At 39.4% G+C, this 22449-nt stretch overlaps 1 protein-coding gene across 4 annotated transcripts in view; it reads left to right on the forward strand.

The window, feature by feature from the left end:
• Positions 1-22449, forward strand: part of ubr3 (ubiquitin protein ligase E3 component n-recognin 3) — a 230487-nt gene that overhangs the window by 102559 nt on the left and 105479 nt on the right. For all 4 annotated transcript variants that reach the window (XM_063052208.1, XM_063052206.1, XM_063052207.1 and 1 more), the window contains one exon: positions 1772-1860. In XM_063052208.1, the coding sequence (XP_062908278.1) occupies positions 1772-1860 (89 nt within the window). The remainder of the gene's footprint in view (positions 1-1771; positions 1861-22449) is intronic.

Below are 22449 nucleotides of genomic sequence, written 5' to 3' on the forward strand. Positions count from 1 at the left end.
CTTCCAAAGGCACTTCATTTTTTTTTTTCAACCACCTAGCGACCTCTTGCAGTAATGAGGTGTGGAATAAGAATATTGAATTTTAATTTTATGATTGATTTTCATTAATAAATGATGGATATGTTCAGCAGGTCAGGTATCATCTGTCCAAAGAGAAACAGAATTAACCTTTCAGTTGAATAATCTTGACTCAGAACTGGGAAGGAGAGGAGGGTTGTGTGAAGAAGGAATAAATCAGTCAGAGGAAATGTCTCTTGGGTGAGGCCAGGATTGTTGATGGGATAAGATGTAAATGAGGTCAGCTTTTGGATGGATTATCAGGGCATCTCGAGAGGAGTACATGGAACAAAGGAATGAGGGTGGTTGGAAAATGGGAATACAAACAAAGGAGTATAGAAGCTGCAATATGAAGACCTGTAGGATATTCCTGTGTCAATGGAGAGAAAATTAACACAACAAGCAGATGTCACAGATAGACTGGCCATTTCTGACACAGGAAAAGAAAGCAAGTTACCTGAATTTGTAGTATTTCATATTGAGTCTTGAAAGACTGCAAGGTCCCCAGAATAGAAGATGACATGCTGTTTTTCATGCTTACATTGGACCTCATTATCTGAATTTAATATCACTGGCATTTGTCATGAAATTTGTTGTTTTGTCATGAAATTTGCAGCAGTCCATTGCAATACGTAATAATAAAAATCTATAAATTGTAATAAGAAATATATATAGAAATTAAATTTCAAAAGTATTGCAAAAAGAGAGCAAAAAAAGCAGAAAATAGTAAGATAGTGTACATAGGTTCATTGGCCATTCAGAAATCTGATGGTGGCTGGGAAGAAGCTGTTCCTGAAAGTGTGGGTGTGTGTCTTCAGGCTCCTATATTACCTCTTCGATGGTAGCAATAAGAAGAAGGCATGTCCTGGGTAATGGGGGTCCTTAATGACAGACACTGTCTTTTTGAGACATGGCCTTTTGAAGGTGTCCTGGATGCTGGGTATGCTAGTGACCATGATGGAATTGGCTGAGTTTGCTACATCCTGCAGCTTTTCCCTATCCTGTGTACTGGCCCCTCCATACCAGACAATGATGCAACCAGTTAGAATGCTCTCCATGGTCCATCTGTAGAAATACATGAGAGTCTCTGGTGACATACAAAGTCTCCTCAAACTGTAAATGCCATTGTCGTGCCTTCTCTCTAATTAAATCAATATGCTGGCCCAGGATAGATCTTCAGAGATGCTGATGTTCGGGGACTTTAAACTGTTCACTCTTTACACTATTGATCCCTTAATGAGGACTGGTGTATGATCTCATGACATCCTCTTCCTGAAGTCCACAATCAATCCCTTGGTCTTTCTGACAGTAAGTGCAAGGTTGTTGTTGTGACACCACTCAATCAGCTGATCTATCTAACTCCTGTACTTGTAATAGTTCAGGGGTTACAGTCATGTCGGTTAGATTGAGAATGGATAACAAGGAGAAGGCAATCCACTGAATTATGTTTGATTTCTCCAGTGTGGAGTAGAGTACATTAGTACTGTGTACAGAAGAAGTAAAAGGACAGGTTTTGCATCTCCTGCAATTGAATGAGAAAGTGCCTTGAGCAGGGTGTGCTTTCACAGGAAAGGAAAGCTTCATAATGCAAAATGAATTGGATTTGTTTGGTGGTGGAATCTTGCTGATGGTGATGGGAATTGGAAAAAAAAATATCTTTTGTATACTTTTCTCAGTGACAGTTTTATTTTAATCTGTTGGATTTATTTTTCAGACGGCAGAAAGCCCGCGAGAGACAACAGAAATTACTTGCTGAATTTGCTTCAAGACAGAAAAGCTTCATGGAAACAGCAATGGATCTTGGTAATTCTATTTAGTAAAGTGAGATTTGTAACTTCTGTTGTCCTTTATCATTATTGTTGTATAAGTGAATGTGGCATTCCTTTGTATGAATTGGTTGAACTGCTTTATTGCATTGGTGTTTTCATTGTACTGGTGGCTACAGTTGTGGAATAGACAAATGTTGCTGGATTTCACAATTAGGCGGAAAAATCTTAGCACTATGAAGAATTACTCTTTGCATATATTTCTCTTATTGAATAAACTTAAGCCGGATTGTGACACCCCAAAAAAGTGGGGTTTTTACAAAGGCAAGGGTGCAATGGAACATGGTGAAGAAAAAGTATATAAGATCATAAGACATAGGAGCAGAATCAGGTCTATTAGCCTATCAAATCTGCTTCATCTTTCCAGCACCCCTCTCAACCCCATTTTCTTGCCTTCTCCCTGTGACTTTTGACGCCCTTAATAATCAAGAATCTATTAAGCTCCACTTTAAATATACTCAATGACTTGGCCTCCACAGCCATGTGTGGCATGATTTTTCACAGATTCACCACCCTCCATCTAAAGAAATTGTTCCTCATCTCTGTTTTCAAGGGATGATCCTCTATTCTGAAAGTGTGCCCTCTGGTTCTAGCCCCCCCCCCACAAATAAAAGAATACACCCTCACCACATCCACTCTACCGAGGCCTTAATATTCCATAGGTTTCAATGAGATGCCCTCATTCTTCTAAACTCCAGTGAGTACGGGTCCTGAGATCCTCATATGTTAACCCTTTCATTCCCGGAATCATTCTTGTGAACCTCCTCTGGACTTTCTCCAAAACCAGTACATCTTTTCTTAGATAAGGAGCCCGAATTTACTCACAGTATTCCAAATGCAGTCTGACCAGTGACTTATAAAGCCTCAGCCTTACATCCTTGCTTTTCTAAGACATAGGAGCAGAATTAGGCCATCTGACCCCTCGAGTCTGCTCCACCATTCAATCATGACTGATCCTTTTTTCCCTCCCCCTCAACCTCAGTTCCCGACCTTCTCCCTGTAACCTTTGATGCCACGTCCAATCAAGAACCTATCAATCTCTGCCTTAAATACACCCAACAGCCTGGCCTCCATTGCTGCATGTGGCAACAAATTCCACAAACTCACCAGCCTTTGCTAAAGAAATTTCTCCGCATCTCTGTTTTGAAAGGACGCCCCTCTATCCTGAGGCTGTGCCGTCTTGTCCGAGACTCTCCCACCATGGGAAACATCCTTTCCACATCTACTCTGTCTGGGCCTTTCAGCATTTGAAAGGTTTCAGTGAGATTCCCCCTCATCCTTCTGAATTCCAGCGAGAACAGACCCAGAGCCATCAAACGTTCCTCGTATGATAACCCTTTCATTCCTGGAATCATCCTTGTGAACTTCCTCTGGACCCTCTCCAATGTTAGCACATCTTTTCTAAGATGAAGGGCCCAAAACTGTTCACAATACTCAAGGTGAGGCCTCACCAGTGCCTTATAAAGTTTCAGTATCACGTCCTTGCTCTTGTATTCTAGACCTCATGAAATGAATGCTAACATGGCATTGGCCTTCCTCACCACTGACTCAACCTGCAAGTAAACCTTTACGGTGTTCTGCACAAGGACTTCCAAGTCCCTTTCTATGTCAGATTTTTGGATTTTCTCCCCGTTTAGAAAATAGTCTGCACATTTATTTCTACTACTGAAGGGCATGACCATGGATTTTCTAGCATTGTATTTGCCATTTTCATGCCAATTCTCTTAATCTGTCTAAGTCCTTTTGCATCTTACCTGTTTCCTCAACACTACCTACCCCTCCACTAATCTTCATTTCATCTGCAGACTTGGCAACAAAGCCATCTATTTCATCATCTAAATCATTTATATACAACATAAAAAGAAGTGGTCCCAACACTGACCCCTGTGGAACACCACTAGTCATTGGCAGCCTACCAGAAAAGGATCCTTTTATTCCCACTTGCTGCCTGCTACCAATCAGCCAATGCTCTAACCATGTTCGGAACTTTCCTGTAGTACCATGGGCTCTTCACTTGGTAAGCAGGCTCATGTGTAGCACCTTGTCAAAGGCCTTCTGAGAGTCCAAATATACGACATCCACTACATCCTCTTTATCTATCCTACTTGTTATCTCATCAAAGAATTCCAACAGGTTCGTAGGGCAGGATTTTCCCTGAAGGAAACCATGCTGACTTTGTACTATCTTGTCTTGTGTCACCAAGTACTCTATCACCAAATCCTTAACAATTGACTCTAACATCTTCCCATCCACTGAGGTCAGGCTAACTGGTCTATAATTTCCTTTTTACTGCCCTTTCTTAAAGAGTTGAGTGACATTTGCAATTTTCCAGTCCTCTGGCACCATGCCAGAGTCCAATGATTTTTGAAAGATCATTTCTAATGCCACCACAATCTCTAATGCTACCTCTTTCAGAATTCTCGGGTGCAGTTCATTTATATTCGAGTCCTCTTGAAATGAATGCAAACATTCCATTTGCCTCCATACCACTGACTTAATTTGCAAGTTAACCTTTAGAGAATCAGGCACAAGGACTCCCAAGTTTTCTGAATTTTCTCTCCATTTAGAAGATAGTCTACGCCTTTATTCCTTCCAACCAAAGTACTTCTCTACACTATATCCATTTGCTGCTTCTTTGCCCATTTGCCTTATCTTTCTAAAGGCTGATTTATACTTCTGCGTCAAATCAACGCCGTAGGTGTGGCGTCGCTGTGAACCCTATGCAGAGCCTACGCGGATCCCTACACCGTAGCCTGACGCGCACCTCTCCCAAAATGTAACTATGCGTCGCGGCAACGCAGACTGCAACAACTGTGATCGGTCCACTTGGTAGCATCGCATTTCCTCCTACGCTGCAATAGCTTCCCATTGGGCGACTGAAGGGCAGGGAAGGAACCTGGCTTCAATGCTTTCCATAAAGCTTTACAGACCTCTGAAATTATGGAGGACACATTTCGCTTTTACGAAAAAAGACGCTTGCTTTAAACTTGTTTACCCCGAGAAAGACTACCATGACCATGAAGCCTTGCACGGGCAGGTGTGTGCGCATGCGTGACGTGCACAAGTTGCAGAGCGACGCAGACACACCAACGCACAAGTATAAATGCTCACAATGCGCATAGGCCACTTGTGTAGGTTACAGCGTCCATTTGACGCAGAAGTATAAATCAGCCTTCCCTTCTGCAGACTCACTGCTCCATAAACGCAAACTGCCTCTTTCCCTATCTTAGTATCATCTGCAAATGCCACAAAGCCATCAATTCTGTCATCCAAATCATTGATGTATAACGTGAAAAGAAGCGGTCCCAACACCAATCCCTGTGGAATACCACTAGTTACCAGCAGTCAACCAGAAAAGGCCCTCTTTATTCCCACTCTTTGCATCTTGCCAGCCAACCAATGCTAGTATCTTTCCCTTAATACCATGGGCTCTTATCTCATGTAGCAGCCTTGTCAAAGGCCTTCTGAAAATTCAAGTAAGAAACATCTTTCCTTTGTCTATCCTGCCTGTTATTTCTTCAAAGAATTCCAACAGATTTGTCAGGCATCATTTCCCCTTAAGGAAACAATGCTGACTTCAGCCTATTTTATCATGTACCTCCAAATGCCGTGAAACTTCATCCCTAATAATGGACTCCAACATCTTCTCAACCACTGAATTATAGGCTAACTAGCCTATAATTTCCTTTCTTTTGTTTCCCTCCCTTTTTAAAAAGTAATTTCAACAATCGAGTGATACTTGAAAGATCATTACTATTGCCATCACAATCTCTTTAGCTACCTGTTTCAGAACACTGGGATGTAGTCCATCTTGTCCAGTTGATTTTTCTACCTTTAGACCTTTCAGCTTCGCAAGCAGCTTCTCTTTAGTTACAGGAGTTACACTCACTTCTGCCTCCCGGCACTCTGGAATTTCTAGCATACTACTGGTTTCCTCCACATTGAAGACTGACACAAAATACAGTGGATTCTGGTTAATTGGGGCACATTGAGACCAATACATTTTGGGCCAAATGAACAGCTGCTCCTATTAGCCAAAGTTTCATGGAAGTAGTTAGAAAAGTACATGAAAAAGACAAACTACTGTTTAACTGAGTAACAAATTATGTATTAAAGAAAATGCAGAACAAATTAGAACGCTACAAATACTACCACAGTACTATAACACTGTGTATCAGTTCTTAATATTCATCAATAATATGCTGTCATGTTCTTTTGATTGACTGTAAATGATTAAAATCAGTGCAGATAATGAACTGACTTCATACAATGTTTTCAGCAATTACATCCACCAAATCTTTATTCTAATTGTAACATTCAAGGTGACTGTCGATACCTTCAAATTCTTCATAGTTCCTAACTTGCTGAAGTAGTGAAATTGCTTCATATTCACTGCTGGCCATTTCTGGAGTTTCTCCAAGGCTGAGCGCTTGAAACCGCAGTGAGCAAAACTGTTCTGAATTGTCTTACTTATTTCTCACCAACCATCGGTGACAAAAATCACTGCTTTTTGAACACAAATACACTCAATCAATGCTATTTAAAAACTGCTTGCTCTAAGTATGGTGTAGCATCACACAAGGCATATGACTGATGCTAGTTAGAAACTGATCAGCGACAGTCTCTTGTCCCAGTTAAGTGGCATAATGTCCCAACTGAATGAAGGGAATCCCGGCTATTATGTCGATAGGTTTTTGTTCTTGAAGAGCTGTCCCAAATAAGTGGTTGCCCCGATTAACCAATGCCCCAAATTAACAAGAATCTATTGTCCTTATCAAGTTTGTCCACCATTTCTTTGTCCCCCCCCATTACTATCTTTCCAGCAATACAATATCCATTTTCACCTGTCATTTACTCTTAATATATCTGAAAAAACTTGATATAATCTTTTATATTATTGGATAGTTTACCTTCATATTTCAGCATTTCTCTCTTTATTGCTTTTTTTTTCACTTGCCTTCTGTTGGTTTTTAAAAGGTTCCTAATCCTCCTATTTCCCTTGTCAGCCATGGTTGCCTCATCCTCCCTTTGTGTATACTTCTTCTTTGGGATGCATCTCCCCTTCACCTTCTGAATTGCTCCCAAAACTCCAGCCATTGCTGTGTGTCGTCACCCCGCTAGGGTCTTCTTTCAATTAACTTTGGCCAGCTCCTCTCTCATGCCTCTGTATTCCCTTTATTCCATTTGTAATATTGATAACTGACTTTAGCTTCTCCCTCTCAAACTGCAAGGTGAATTCTGTCATATTATGATCACTGCCTCTTAATGGTTCCTTTACCTTAATATGATAGGGATGTTACAGAGAAAGCAACACAAAACAGTTAGACGTTCAGAAGTAGTGGTGAAATGTATTGTCTAAAGAGAGCAGGAGGGAAAAAAAGACGTAAATTCTGATAGTGTATATAGCAAATCAGGAAGAAATTTCTTTTGGAAATTGTAGAGGTACAGGAATAATGAGAAAAGTTGAGAAACTACATTTGGAATGTGGTAATAAGGGAAAGTAATATGGAACCTGTAGATAATACATCAAAAATTGTTAACTTGTTTGTACTTAGGATTGTTCCTATAACAAATGATAGCTTAACTGGAAAATCTGAACTATGATTTCAGAAGCGCAGATGTCTGGAAAGCAGAAGGTGAGGGAAATGTGTATTGGTAAGAACATGGAAAGGCTCTGATAGGTTAATTCAAAGAGAAACAGGGAAATGCAATATTGAGTGATGACTGGTTTCTGATTTCTATTTTTGTTTAGCTATTTGTCAGCAAATATTGAATTGTTTTCCTTTACAACTTATAGTATCTTCCAAAAGCAGATGTATGAAATTCTAATCTTAAAAGGATAGGATTTCATAAGAGTTATGTTTGGGGAAGCATAATTTGAAAAAGCTTTCAGTCTGTACAACATTAACAGTGAAGTACTGAAAGGTAATTAACCTAATTGCCTTTGAGAAACTAGTCCTCCTTAAGGATCTCAGCCGGAAACGTCGACTGTACTCTTTTCTATAGATGCTGCCTGGCCTGCTGAGTTCCTCCAGTATTTTATGTGTGTTGCCTAGGAAATTATATGCAGTCCGTTCTTAGATCATGCTGAAACCACTTTGCATTGGTGGTGGAGTGAGAGCTTGGAGTTCGGTGTTTGCTAAGTAGATTGTTTTGTTCTTTGTGAAGTATGTACAGTACTGTAAAAAAAAAAAGTCTTGTACGTGAGTGATGAGAAACCTGATTCTGATATGGGTCTCTATTGTGGACAGAGAGAGGGAAGAGGGCAGAGAGAGGAGAATCATGGTTAGGAAAAGGGGAAGGGTGAGGGGAGGGAGCAGGAAGCACCAGAAAGACATTCTGTAATGATCAATAAACTAATTATTTAGAACCTAATGACCTTGCCTGGTGTCTCAGAGCTGGGTGTGTCATACCTTTGCCACTCACCTCCCCACCCCTGGCACTCCCTCCTTGCCACATGTCCTACACCTCTCCTGCAGCCCTCCACCCTTGCCATTCCCAACATCCTTTGCTACTACCAGATGTACAAACTCGCTCTCTGCTCCACACTGACAAATACAGTACTGTGCAAAAGTCTTAGGCACTATATATAGTACATTTTGCACAGTACTGTATGTTGTAACTGTAGTTACTCAGTCTGGGGGAAGGTGAGGTGTGCTATCTATCTTGCTTTTTAAAAGATAACAGAATTTTAGGGGAGTTGAGAAGTTACCACAGAATTCCAAAACTGCAAGCTGCTTATTTATGTTTGTTTATGTAGCTTCTCCATGTGCTTCAGAAAAGAGTGAGCCTTGACATGTTGATTGTGGCATATATGGTTTGATAATGAATGTCATTAGGAGATTACGACTGGAGATTGCTGTGTGAAAAATGTTACTTGCCATTTATCAATTATCCCTGAATGTCATTCAAGTCTTGGTGCTTGCAAGCATGGATCTTTTTCATTTTGAGGAATTATGAATGGAATTGACTACAGTTATATTTGTTAGTTTATTTCAAGGCTTTAGGCAGCATGATCAAATGATTTTAATATATTAGCTATATGGGGTGTTGATGGTGCTCATTGCGGAAGAGCTATTTTAATGATCAAGATTGGGTAGGGTATCACTTTGGACAGATGGAGGCTGAGGCTACAGATGTGTGTGCTGGTAAGCAATTAAAAAGGTTGCAGGGTTATATGAAAAGGCCAAGAGAATAGTTAAAGGTTGAGCAAGTGGAAGATTATGTGAAAGCAAGTGAAGGTATTCATTTTGTAGAAAACTTAGAGAAGCACCTTAGAGAAAGTTAGAGAAAGTATCCATTTGGTAGAAAACTTAGAGAAGCACTAGGTTTAGTTGCTATGACAGGCTGGCGCAATAAATGCTGTCATACTGGCTAACTGCATGGAGTAAAGTAAATTGTGATGGGTTTACAGAACTAATGTTATTTTTGATCAGTTTAAAGTGAGATGAACCAAAAAGGTGACTGAAAAGAAACTGAATGTAGTGGCTTGCAAAAAAAACTGCAAAAGATTAAATAAATTTGAGGCACTGTGTGCTTTCTAGCTTTGCAGACTGAATCTCTTGTGAGTATAATAAGAAAGTAGCTTGTCAAGGTTGCAATTAGCAATATACAATGCATTAATAGAACATATAATATTCAAAATGTTTTTTTGAACTGCAGTCCCAATAGAAAAAGAGAGTAAAGTTCTGGCTGTTGTTTTCTGTAACTCTGCCTAAAATGTTCAGCTTTTAAAGACAAAAAGCTGGACAAAATACCAAAGAGGCTTGTTATTTGCATAAGAAGTTCCAGATATTTTTAGTGTATGTTTAGCTGTTCAGCATTGTTATAATTTGCTGATATTTTGCAAAAATATGACAAATAGTTTATGTAGCTGTGTGTGGCAGCAGAGAAAAAAAATCACTAGTCAAACAAAATCCAGATGTTTGTATTTGTATTTTTGTTAATATAATGATAGAGTTTGGTATTTAGAAACTAACAGGAAGAACAGCAGGCATGAATTGGTTGAAAAACAAGAGAAAACTACAGATGTTGGAAATCTGAAATAAGAACTGAAAAAGAATAGGAAACTATCAGAAGATTAAAACCGAAGATTGGCAGGTGGCAAATGTTATTCCTTTGTTCAAGAAAGGTAATACAGATAATTCTGGGAGCTATAGACCAGTGAGTCTTGCATCAATGGTGGGAAAACTATTGGGAAGGATTTTTAAAGACAGGACTTATGAGCATTCAAAGAAGCATGGTTTGATTAGGGCAGGGGTCCCCAACCTTTTTTGCATTGCGGACCGGTTTAATACTGACAATATTCTTAAGGACTGGCTGACCGGTGGGGGGTGGGGGGGGTGGCGGGGTAGGGTTGCCAAGGGACAAGAGTAGCAGTCAAGTACGTTGTGTTTACCCCGAGAAAGACTACCATGACCATGAAGCCTTGCGTGGGCACCTGTGTGCGCATGCGTGTGTGTGCCGATTTTTTTTTTCCCTACAAATCGTTTTTGTCGATTCTGTTCGGGGGAGGCAGGGGAGGGTTGTTAATCACGACCGGAATATAGGTGATAAGTGGCTAATACACTCAATTTTGTTTCTAAAAGGATTTATCTAACGAATTTAATATTAAACTTAGCGCATACTCGCATGAATATAGTGTTAAGTCAATTATCAGGGGAGCTTGAAGTAAGTGTTGAACGAACTTCCAGTAGAAGTGGTAGAGACAGGTTCGATATTATCATTTAAAGAAAAATTGGATAGGTATATGGACAGGAAAGGAATGGAGCGTTATGGGCTGAGTGCAGGTTGGTGGGACTAGGTGAGAGTAGCGTTTGGCACGGACTAGAAAGGCAGAGATGGCCTGGTTCCGTGCTGTAATTGTTATATCGTTATATAAGTAACTTATAAGTCAATAGCATCATAACATGTTAAGTAACGTTTGGATATTAAACACACAGCACATATTTTCCCCGTATGAACATATAAAATCATTGCAACACACCAAGATCGCTGTATCAGTGGGCGCCCTGGGCTTGTTTCCCTGCAACAAGACGGTCCCATCGAGGGGTGATGGGAGACAGCGATACTCGAAGGGGGTTCCTTATGTCCAGTCTATTCCGCAATTTAGTTTTTGTTGCATTCATTGCAGAAAACTACGCTTCGCAGAGATATGATGTTGGAAATGGAAGCAACATTTTCAGTGCTTTCGTGGCTATCTCAGGATACTTAGCCTTGACTTTGATCCAGAATGCCAGCAGAGATGTTATGTCAAACATACTTTTCAGCCCGCCGTCATTTGCAAGCTGGAGGAGTTGATCTCCTTCCTGCGCTGACATGGATGACGCGCAGGTAATGACCTCGCGTGCGTTCAAGCTCAACAGTGCGTGACGGAATGAGGAAAGGTGCAGCTGACTCATATCACCAAATCATATCGTTTCCTCGCGGCCCGGTAGTACATGCTTTGCAGCCCGGTACCAGTCCGCGGCCAGTGGTTGGGGACCACTGGATTAGGGAATATCAGCATGAAGGGCAGACCGTGCTTCATAATCCTGATTGAATTTTTTGAGGAAATGACAAAACAAATTGAAACAATGGATTTTAGTGTGGTGTTTCACATGCTTCCCAATGGTAAGCTCATTCAGAAAATCAGGAGGCATGGGATCCAGGGAAACCTTGCTGTGTGGATTCAGAATTGGCTTGTCCACAGAAGGCAGAGGGTGGTAGTAGATGGAATGTGTTCTGTCTGCAGGTCTGTGGCCAGTGGTGATCTTATCTGAGACCTCTGCTCATTGTGATTTTTAGAAATGACTTGGACAAGGAAGTGGAAGGGTGGGTTAGTAAGTTTGCAGATGACACGAAGGTTGGTAGTGTTGTGGATAGTGTAGAGGTTTTTGTAGGTTACACCAGGACATTGATAGGATGCAGAGCTGCTCTGACAAGTGGCAGATGGAGTTCAATTCTGTAAAGTGGAGTGATGCAGTTTGGATGGTTGAACTTGAAGCCAGAGTGTAGGGTTAATGGTAGAATTCTTGGCAGTGGGGGAACAGAGGGATCATGGAGTCCAAGTTGATAGGGTTGTTAAGAAGGCATATGGTGTGTTGGTCTTCATTAGTTGGGGGATTGAGTTCAAGAGCCATGAAGTAATGTTAAGCTGTATAAAACTCTCATTAGATCGCATTTGGAGTATTGTGTTCAGTTCTGATTGACTCATTACAAGAAGGTGAGCAGGCTTTAGAGTGGATGCAGAGGAGATTTACCAGAACGCTGCCTGGATTGGAGAACAGTCTTGTGGGAATCCATCGCGTGAGCTAGGGCTTTTCTCTTTAGAGTTGAGGAGGATGAGATGCAACTTGATAGAGGTGTACAAAATGATAAATGGTAGAGTGGATAGCCGGAAACTTTTTTGCATGATAAAGTGACTAATATGAGGGGGCATAATTTTGAGGTAATTTGAGGAAAGTTTTGGGGAGGGGTGTCAGAGGTATGTTTTTTTACATAGAGTGGTGAGTGCATGGAACATACTACCAAAGGTGGGATAGAGGCAGATACCTTAGGGACATTTATGAAAATATGGATGAAAGGAAAATGGAGGGCTATGAGTGAGGGAAGGGTTAGAGTGATCTCAGAATAGGTTAAAAGGTGAGCACAACATTGTGAGTCGAAGGACCTGTAATGTGCTGTACCGTTCTATGTTCAATTAGAAGGTCAGCCTCTGTGGAAAGAGAACGAGTCAGAACTTGAAGAAATTGGTCCATCATTTTCCAGGATATACAGTGGCATGCAAAAGTTTGGGCACCCCTGGTCAAAATTTCTGTTACTGTGAATAGTTAAGTGAGTAGAAGATGAACTGATCTCCAAAAGTCATAAAGTTAAAGATGAAACATTCTCTTCAACATTTTAAGCAAGATTAGTGTTTTATTTTTGTTTTGTACAATTTTAGAGTGAAAAAAAGAGGAAAGGAGCACCATGCAAAAGTTTGGGCACCCCAAGAGATTTGAGCTCTCAGATAACTTTTACCAAGGTCTCAGACCTTAATTAGCTTGTTAGGGCTATGGCTTATTCACAATCATCATTAGGAAAGGCTAGGTGATGCAAATTTCAAAGCTTTATAAGTACCCTGACTCCTCAAACCTTGTCCCAGCAATCAGCAGCCATGGGCTCCTCTAAGCAGCTGCATAGCACTCTGAAAATTAAAATAAATGATGCACACAAAGCAGGAGAAGGCTATAAAAAGATAGCAAAGTGTTTTCAGGTAGCCTTTAGAAAACTTTCTGAGAGAACTGCTCGTAGGATTGCTAGAAAGGCAAATCAAAACTCCCGTTTGACTGCAAAAGACCTTCAGGAAGATTTAGCAGACTCTGGAGTGGTGGTGCACTATTCTACTGTGCAGCGACATCTGCACAAATATGTCTTTCATGGAAGAGCCATCAGAAGAAAACCTTTCCTGCGAATCACCACAAAATTCAGCATCAGAAGTTTGCAAAGGAACATCTAAACAAACCTGATGTATTTTGGAAACAAGTCCTGTGGACTGATGAAGTTAAAATAGAACTTCTTGGCTGCAATGAGCAAAGGTATGTTTGGAGAAAAAAGGGTGCAGAATTTCATGAAAAGAACACCTCTCCAACTGTTAAGCATGGGGGTGGATCGATCATGCTTTGGGCTTATGTTGCAGCCAGTGGCATGAGGAACGTTTCACTGGTAGAGGGAAGAATGAATTCAATTAAATACCAGCAAATTCTAGAAGCAAACATCACACCGTCTGTAAAAAAGCTGAAGGTGAAAAGAGGATGGCTTCTACAACAGGATAATGATCCTAATCACACCTCAAAATCCACAATGGACTACCTCAAGAGGCACAAGCTGCAGGTTTTGCCATGGCCCTCACAGTCCCCTGACCTAAACATCATCGAAAATCTATGGGTTGACCTCAAAAGAGCAGTGCATGCAAGACGACCCAAGAATCTCACAGAGCTAGAAGCCTTTTGCAAGGAAGAATGGGTGAAAATCCCACAAACAAGAATTGAAAGACTCTTAGCTGGCTACAGAAAGCGTTTACAAGCTGTGTTACTAAGTACTGACCATGCAGGGTGCCCAAACTTTTGCTTCGGGCCCTTTTCCTTTTTTGTTATTTTGAAACTGTAAAAGATGGAAATAAAAAAGTAATCTTGCTTAAAATATTAAAGAAATATGTCATCTTTAACTTTATGCCTTTTGGAAATCAGTTCATCTTTTACTCGCTTAGCTATTCACAGTAACAGAAATTTTGACCAGGGGCGCCCAAACTTTTGCATGCCACTGTAACTGAATAGGGAAAAATGATTTGCAGTTCAATAGATGATCATCATTTATGACATGCAAATATTAATAATTTTAAGCAACATTAATCAGAAAAGAGAGGTCCTAAAAATGCTACTTAATCACCCATCAAAAAATCTGATTTTATTATCCGATAAATGAAAGAAATTTATGCAATGTGTAGTAATATAATTTATCAGACCATCAATACTATGGTGTTTCAATGGGTTATAGCGTTAGTATATATAATTCCTTACATTTTTTGGAAAGTGGTGTTGATAGTTTCAGGTCAAACAAAACAAACAACGTAAACAGATGGCTAATTTAGTGAAGTAATTACAGAAAATAGGGACTTGTTAGTTGCATATATTGGGGTGATTCAGGAGTTACTAAATTTATTTTGTATTCATCCATTTTTTCCTTTTTTGTCGAATAATATCAATTATGAATTTTAAAAATTCTTAAGAATTCCTAATTGTGACAAATTTCTAATAATATTTTGTTCTTTGACAAGTAGAAAAAAAAACTATTTGCAAGTAAGAAAGAGACTTTTGTTTTCTTCCCCAAGCAAAGTGATTTCACAAGTCCTGTTAAAAGCCTAGTTAGAAAAATAATTGAGTTTCCAATTGCCTTTTGGGAAATGAGGTGAAAGGCTGGGGCAGAAGACATTAAAGTACAAGTTGTTCTACCTCCAGGGAGCCACTATGGCACATACTGTTTAGTAAGGGGAAAAAAATCGCAGTTATAGACGTATCATATAGCAATAATTCTCATGTTTACCTAGCTAGCTTTTGGTTTTTATTAAACATTGCTGGATGATCACATGAAAAATAGCTAAATCCAGAATAAGTGACAGTCTTAAATATAGGTATATTTAGGATGTATATCTTCATTGTACTAATGTTCAGATTTGATTTTTTTATTCAATTTTATTCAATTTAAAACAGTGGCAAGGTAGATGTGTCCACAAAAAGAATGCTGTAGATAGATTTAGTGAATTTTACAGATACAGGGTAGAAATGTTTTCTTCATTGAGTGAGTTGAAGTTCTGTGAGGCAAATTGAAATTCTATTTATTTACACTGACGTTGTTTCATACTTGTGTAAGAAGTATGATAAAATGCAAATTAGATTATATTTGTGGCTTGGTTAGAATTAATTAATGTAGATGAAAATATTTCTGATACGTTTATTTAAAAAAAACACTGGTGATAGATTTTTAAATGGATACAATAAAGAATTAACATAGTCTTCCTCTGCTTCCTTTATGTTCTAGACTGAACAAATACAGTGGATTCTGGTTAATTGGTCCATCAGTTAATTGGGGCAGCTGCTTATTCAGGGCAACTCTTAAGGAACAAAAACTAATTAAGAAAATAACCAGGATTCCTTTCATTTATTTGAGACGCTATGCTCCTTTTTTGGGGCAGGAGACTTGCCGAGTAGTTTCTAACTAGGGTCAGTCATGTGAACCTGTGTAGCCCTTAGACTCTACGCATTTTTTAAATAGCATCAGTCACATGTGTTTGTTTTCAAAAAGCAATGATTTTTGTCAAGGATAGGTGGTTAGAAATAAACAGTAAGGCATTTTAGATCGTTTTGCTCATGGTGGTTTCAAGCATTCAGACTTGGAGATGCCAGAAATGGCAGAGAGTGAAAATGTAACGATTTCACTACTTCAAGTTAGGAACAATGAAGTATTTGAAGACATCGACTATCATCTTGAATACTAAAATAAAAACGGAGGATTTGGAGGATGCAATCATCAAAAGCACTGTATGAAAACTGTACATCATTTGTTCATTTTGTAAATTTTGTTAATTTACAGTTAATCAATCACATCAGCCTGTAAATTGTCCGTCATATCTGACAATGACAGTGAAACCTGTGTGGGAGAGATTTTATAGGGGAAAAGCTATTGCACTGGCACAGTTCCTCTCTCGACCTCTGAAGTCTGGGTCTAGTGGTATAAGTGGTCTTTCTTGGTTGCAGTGGATAACCATGACTACTTCTGCGTCTTACACTCTTCGCTGTCCACCAAACATTGCAGAACTGCCTTCTTGGCCATTGGATCTCGCTGTCCATCTCATCCGCCCAGTCTGCTAACTTCACATACTAGGACTGACATGTCCCTATTTCACCAGTTATGATGTCCACTGACTACCTTCACCTGGTTTAGCTGGCCTCTTGAACTGGTATACTGGGGCGTGGCAGATATTGCATACAAATAGCTACTTGGAGCTAAGTGTTTCCTGGGGACCAAAGGTGAGTGAGTTGCCCCTCCATGACATGACAAGTGCTTTCACCAGAGGTGCTACCCCTCCCGTGACACCTCATACACCAGATGAATTCCTCTAATACACAGTTTTGTAATACTGTAGTGCCATTGGTAGTGTTCTGATTAGTTCCATATTTCATTTAAGCACAAAATTTGTTACTTAATTAAAGGGTAGTTTGTCTTTTTTATACCTTTTAAATTATTTCCATGAAACTTCGGCTAATTATGAAAGCTGCTTAATTGGGGCAAAATATACTGGTCCTGATGAACACCAATTAACCGGAATCTACTGTAGTAAAAATTCTGGCAAAAGATTGGATGCCATTTTGTTTCTGTAACATGGCCACAGATCAAAATCAAAATATTAACCGTGGCAAATTCTTAAATATTGGTTTGTTGGCTATTGCAGAGTTTTTTAAATTTTAGCTTTTCTTCCTCATACTAAATGTTAAAAGTTAATATATGCAGCATTTTATGAGTATTTAATTTTTTTCTAATTAACTAGTATTTTCAAAAATATTTTTCAGCTTTAAAAGTATGCCTACTCAGTGTAACCTGATGCTAAAGTTCGTATTTTTAAGCATGACTAAATAACTGGTATATTAAAGCGATAAAGTGACACTAGTATTCTTACAATGAAGTCATGTTTTATTTAACAGAAATAATTTTGTGTTGATTTAGCATGTTAGTGAATTGCACTACTTCATGGGAGTTGCCACATTTGGTGATATGCAAATTAATTTGGGATCAACTTGAGCAAACAAAAACATTTTGTGCTTGATAACAAATAATGTGTCCAAAGCAGAATTTCTTAATCAATGTCCTAACTGCTACAGGCAACTTATTGACATAAAACATAACTGCTTTTGTCCAACTGTCCTTAAGCCCTGCCAGTCTAGTTCTGGATGTCGGTTTATCATAGTGAGATCTCAGCAGTGACTGACTGGAGATGGTGCCTTACCTCCTTTGAAAGTTTTCAAGATGGGTTGGGAATGTTCACTCTAGTGATTGTGGATTCTGCTCCTAAACCAGATCTGGCTGTCCAAGAAGTTGATCTGCCAGCATGATGCTGTGGAATCCTACTTGATTTTGCCCTGTCCTTGGACTTCACATTAAATATAGTGAAAAAACTATCATTATCATTTGTCTTCACTTCTTGTTCTGCAACTCAATGGAAAAAACATCCAAGTGGTGTCATCCACAAACTTTGTCAGTTTAAAGCAGTCATTGGAGTGTAGAGAAAATAAGAGAGTAGAGAGAACACACTACTGCGGCGCACCAGCACTGACGGAGTGAGATGTGCAGACGTTCTTGCCCAGTCTTACATAATGCCTGCTGTCAGAGAGGAAGTTTGTGATTCACCTGCAAATGGGACCTGATGGATTCAGTTTGGAAAGTTTCTCTTGTAGAAGCTCAGGGACGATGGTATTGAAGACTGACTGATATCAACAAAAGGAATCCTGATGTGTATCAGGGAGTTAAGTTGCTGTAGTGTGAAATCCAAACTGATGTTAATGGCATCATCTCCAGATCTGTTAGCTCTGTCGAAAAACTTTACATGGCTTGTGCAGTTTGGCTCCACTTCATCTCTGGTTTTCTGCTGCAGTAAGCCTTGATGTGATTGCTTCAAGATGGAATGGAAAGTGATGTTATAGTAATTGATGGAGCCACTGTTATTAACCACAGTTCTTCTCCAGGGTAATTAGGAATGTTCAATGAATACTGGCCTTGCCAACAATACCCAGGTCCCAGAAATGAATTAAAAAAAACTATTGGCCACTAATCAGAACCTGTTTAAATATTTAAATATTTGTATCCATTGTCAGATTGATTTTGAGAGTGACATTGAATGTAGAGTTAATACATAGTGGATCACATGAACTTGCACAGTTTTGTGTGTGAATTTGTGGAAAGTATGAGGGGGTTATACGTGGGTTGGGAAGTGTTAGGTATCCTGATAGATATTGACTTGGGAAAAGATCCTTTCCTGTTGCATCAAAGATGAGCATTAGGAGCAGTGGATGCATGGTGCTATCTTTTAAATATAGAAGGAAATTTCAGTGATTCCATTGAGTTCTGAGAATTGTGGGGTGACTTGGATTGGTGTGAATGTAAGGAAGCTCATAAGATTTTAATTTCCGTAAATCACAGATCATCTAGAAGGTTAAGAATAAATTAATTTATTGGCTTATGACGTAAATGGCAGTTAATATAATTTACATCAATACAGTAATACAAAACAAATGCATAGCCTGCAGCCGATATGGTAGTTTGTTTCTCTGTGTTGAATTAGTTAGTTTGCCATGTTCATGAGTACATGGTTGTTAATTGATTTTTCTTGCAGAATTCCTCCTCATTCTGACCCTCCCAAAAAAAGCATTGTAGACAGAAAGGTAACATTTTGCCATTTAAAAAAAACATTATCCACAATAATTTTCCATTAAAATTGCTTTAGATCCTTCAATATTACGTTTAATTTGTACTAATTTAAAAGGCTCTCTCCCGCTCTGATCTACCTCTCAAACTCTGCATATTTACGAAAGTCAGGAATTGATTTGAATGGGTAAGAAACATGTTTGTGTTTAACAGCTGATGTGCCCAGTTACCACTAGGCAGTTGGAATTAAAAGTAAACCCTTGGGGGTAGAGGGCGGGGATGGGGAAATAAATTAATTCTTTTTAATTTTGCAGGACATTTGTAGCTTCAGTGACAATTGTTAAGTACAAATGACTAATTTTATTTTGAAGTGAGCTTGCTTCTGTGACATTTATTTTGTATCTATCAGTGAATATTTTGTTACATTTCATGTATTATTGGCATAGTCAAAATACATTTTTTTCTAGCCTGAAGCAATGGTATTTTGCTTTAGTAATAGCTATCATATATTGCCTGGACTGTGGCAATTTCATTATTGCTCTTTGACCTTCATTTCAAAATAAACACTGCTATCTTGTCATTCAATTGAAACCATTTTTGTCATTTGAAGTTTATTTTCAGTGGTGCCTTTATAGTAAAAATGATGTTGCAGGTTTGTGCCAATCTTGAAGTGCAATATTCCTTCATAAGAAATTTCCTTCTGTGCTTAAAGGTTTACAATGATAACAGTTTGAAGTGATATTACTTTTCTAAAACGTTTGCTTCAATATTGCCAAATAATATTTAGGTACCCTGGTCCATTTTCAGATATCTTAGCAACTATAAGATGCTATAGAATATTAGCAAAACAATACAAAATAATTTTGTATTGCAATATTCTAATATTATATTAAAATACTGTAATAAAACCATACATTTTAAGGAAAATTATTTTTTTTAATATTCATTTTGTTACTAGTAAGGTTGGCATTCCTAATAAGCCTTGAGAAGCTAATGGTGAACTAGTTTCTCAAACGGCTGCAGTTATTTTGGTGAAGATACTCCCATAATGCTATTGTGCAAGCAGTTCCTGAATCTAGCATGCTCTTGTAGTACGTTGAGTTTCTGGTCTTCCCCAGAATATTGATGGTGGGGGATTTGACTATGGGGATGCCATTGAAGGTCAAGGATAAGTGGCTAGATGCATTCTAATTGGAGATTTTCTGGCATACCTGTGGTGTGAATATTACTTAACATACATTAGTCTCTGTCTTTTGTTGCATACAGGCATGGACAGTTTCATTTGCTGAGGAATTGTGACTAGAATTAAACATTCCAAATATCAGCATTCTTTCCCACATCTTACTGTATGATTGAATTACAGTTATTGAAGAAGCAGGTAGTTGGGCCTAGGACACTACTGAACCATTTAGACTGGGCTATCCTGGGGTAGGGATGATTGGCCTCTGACATCCATAACCAATTCTTTTGTGTGAGCTATGATTCTGGCTATTGGAATGTTTACCTTTTGATGCTAATTGACTTCACTTTTACCAAGATGTCTTGATGTCCCACCTGGTCAAATGCTGCTTTAGTGTCAAGGACAGTTATTCTCAACTCACCTGTAGGATTCAACTCTGGTTCAAATTTGGCAGAACCCAATTTGGGTAACAGTGAGTAGATCATTGGTAATTAAGGGCCATTTGAAAGCATTGTTGACGATGGATTCCATCAGTTTGCTGCTGACTGAAAGTAGACTGATATTGTGGAAATCAGAAAAATCTGGCTTGCCTTTTGTAGTGGGATGTATTGGGCCAATTTTCTATCTTATCACATGGATGCCAGTATTGTAATTGCAAAGAAGCAGTGTGATTAGAGTTGCATCTTGTTCTGGAGCTGGGATGTTGTCCGGCCTTATAGCTTTTGTTGTATCCACAGCCTTCAGCTGTTTGTTTATCAATTGCTGCAGATTAAATTGGCTGGGGAGTGACATCGCTGATGGCAAGGATCCAAGCTGGAATCTGAAATGAAACATCTCTTTGGATATGTATTGACTGAACATGGTTCAGATTCTGAATCAGGTTAATTCACTGACATTAGTTGTGAAATTTGTTGTTTTGTGGCAGCAGTATGGTGTGGACATTAAATTGTTTTAAGTTATAATATTTTTAAAAAAGTGCAAAAGAGGAATAGCAAAGTGATGTTCATTGACTGTTCAGGAAATTGATAGCAGAGAAGAAGCTGCTCCTAAAACATGAGTTACGGGTCTTCAAGCTCCTGTACCTCCTCCCATATGGTAGTAAAGAGGGGATGTCCCAGATGGTGTATGTCCTTAATGATGAATGCCACCTTCTTGAAGCACCACCTTTTGAAGATGTCCTCAGTGGGGGGGAGGCTTGTGCGTGTGATGGGGTTGGTTGAGCCCACAACTCTCTGAGGACTCTTATGATGCTGTGCATTGGCATCTCTGTACCAGACAATGATGCAACCAGTTGGAATGCTCTTCACTGCACATCTGTAGAAATTTTCTAGAGTCTTTTGTTGATACACCAAATATCTTCCTCCTAATGAAGTTTAGCCCCTGGCCTGCCTTTGTCATGATTGTATCAATATGGCGGGCTTAGGATCAATCCTCTGAGTTGTTGACATCCAGAATCTTGAAATTGTTCACCCTTTCCTCCACTGATTCCTTAGTGAGGTTGATGTGTGTTCCTCCGACTTCCCCTCCTAAAGTCCACAATCAGTTCCTTGGTCTTTCTGACACTGAGCGCAAGGTTGTTGTGGTGACACCACTACCAGCCTATCTGTTTTGGTTCTGTATCCCTTCTCGTTATCATCTAAGATTCTACCAAAAACACCGGTGTTGACTTCTCAGAATGTTTTAACTTTCTCTTTAGCATTAGTATCCTGTGCTCTGCCATCACTGAGGAAAGAGTTTTCAAAGAGGGTACTCTTCCTGTTACCTATAAGACCATAAGATATAGGAGCAGAGCTAGACCATTCGGCCCATTGAGTCTGCTCTTCCATTCAATCATTGGCTGATCCAATTCTTCCAGTCATCCCCACTCTCCTGCCTTCTCCGCGTACCCTTTGTTGCCCTGGCTAATCAAGAACCTATCTATCTCTGCTTAAATGCACCCAATGACTTGGCCTCCACAGCTGCTCAAGGCAACAAATTCCACAGATTTACCACCCTCTGACTAAAGTAATTTCTCCGCATTTCTGTTCTAAATGGATGTCCTTCAATCCTGAAGTCGTGCCCTCTTCAGGATTGAAGGACGTCCATACTCTTGTCCTATACCCTCCTACCATGGGAAAGAACTTTGCCATATCTAATTTGTTCAGGTCTTTTAACATTTGGAATGTTTCTCTGAGATCCCCCCTCATTCTCCTGAACTCCAGAGAATACAGCCCAGCAGCAGCCAGACGTTCCTCATACAGTAACCCTTTCATTCCTGGAGTCATTCTCATGAATCTTCTCTGAATGCTCTCCAATGTCAGTATATTCTTTCTAAAATAAGGAGTCCAAAACTGTACACAATACTCCAAGCGTAGTCTCACGAATGCCTCATAGAGCCTCAACATCACATCCCTGCTGTTATATTCTATACCTCTAGAAATGAATGGCAACATTGCATTTGCCTCCTTCACC

Source organism: Mobula hypostoma, chromosome 6 (assembly GCF_963921235.1).
Source record: "Mobula hypostoma chromosome 6, sMobHyp1.1, whole genome shotgun sequence".
Taxonomy (NCBI): Eukaryota; Metazoa; Chordata; class Chondrichthyes; order Myliobatiformes; family Myliobatidae; genus Mobula; species Mobula hypostoma.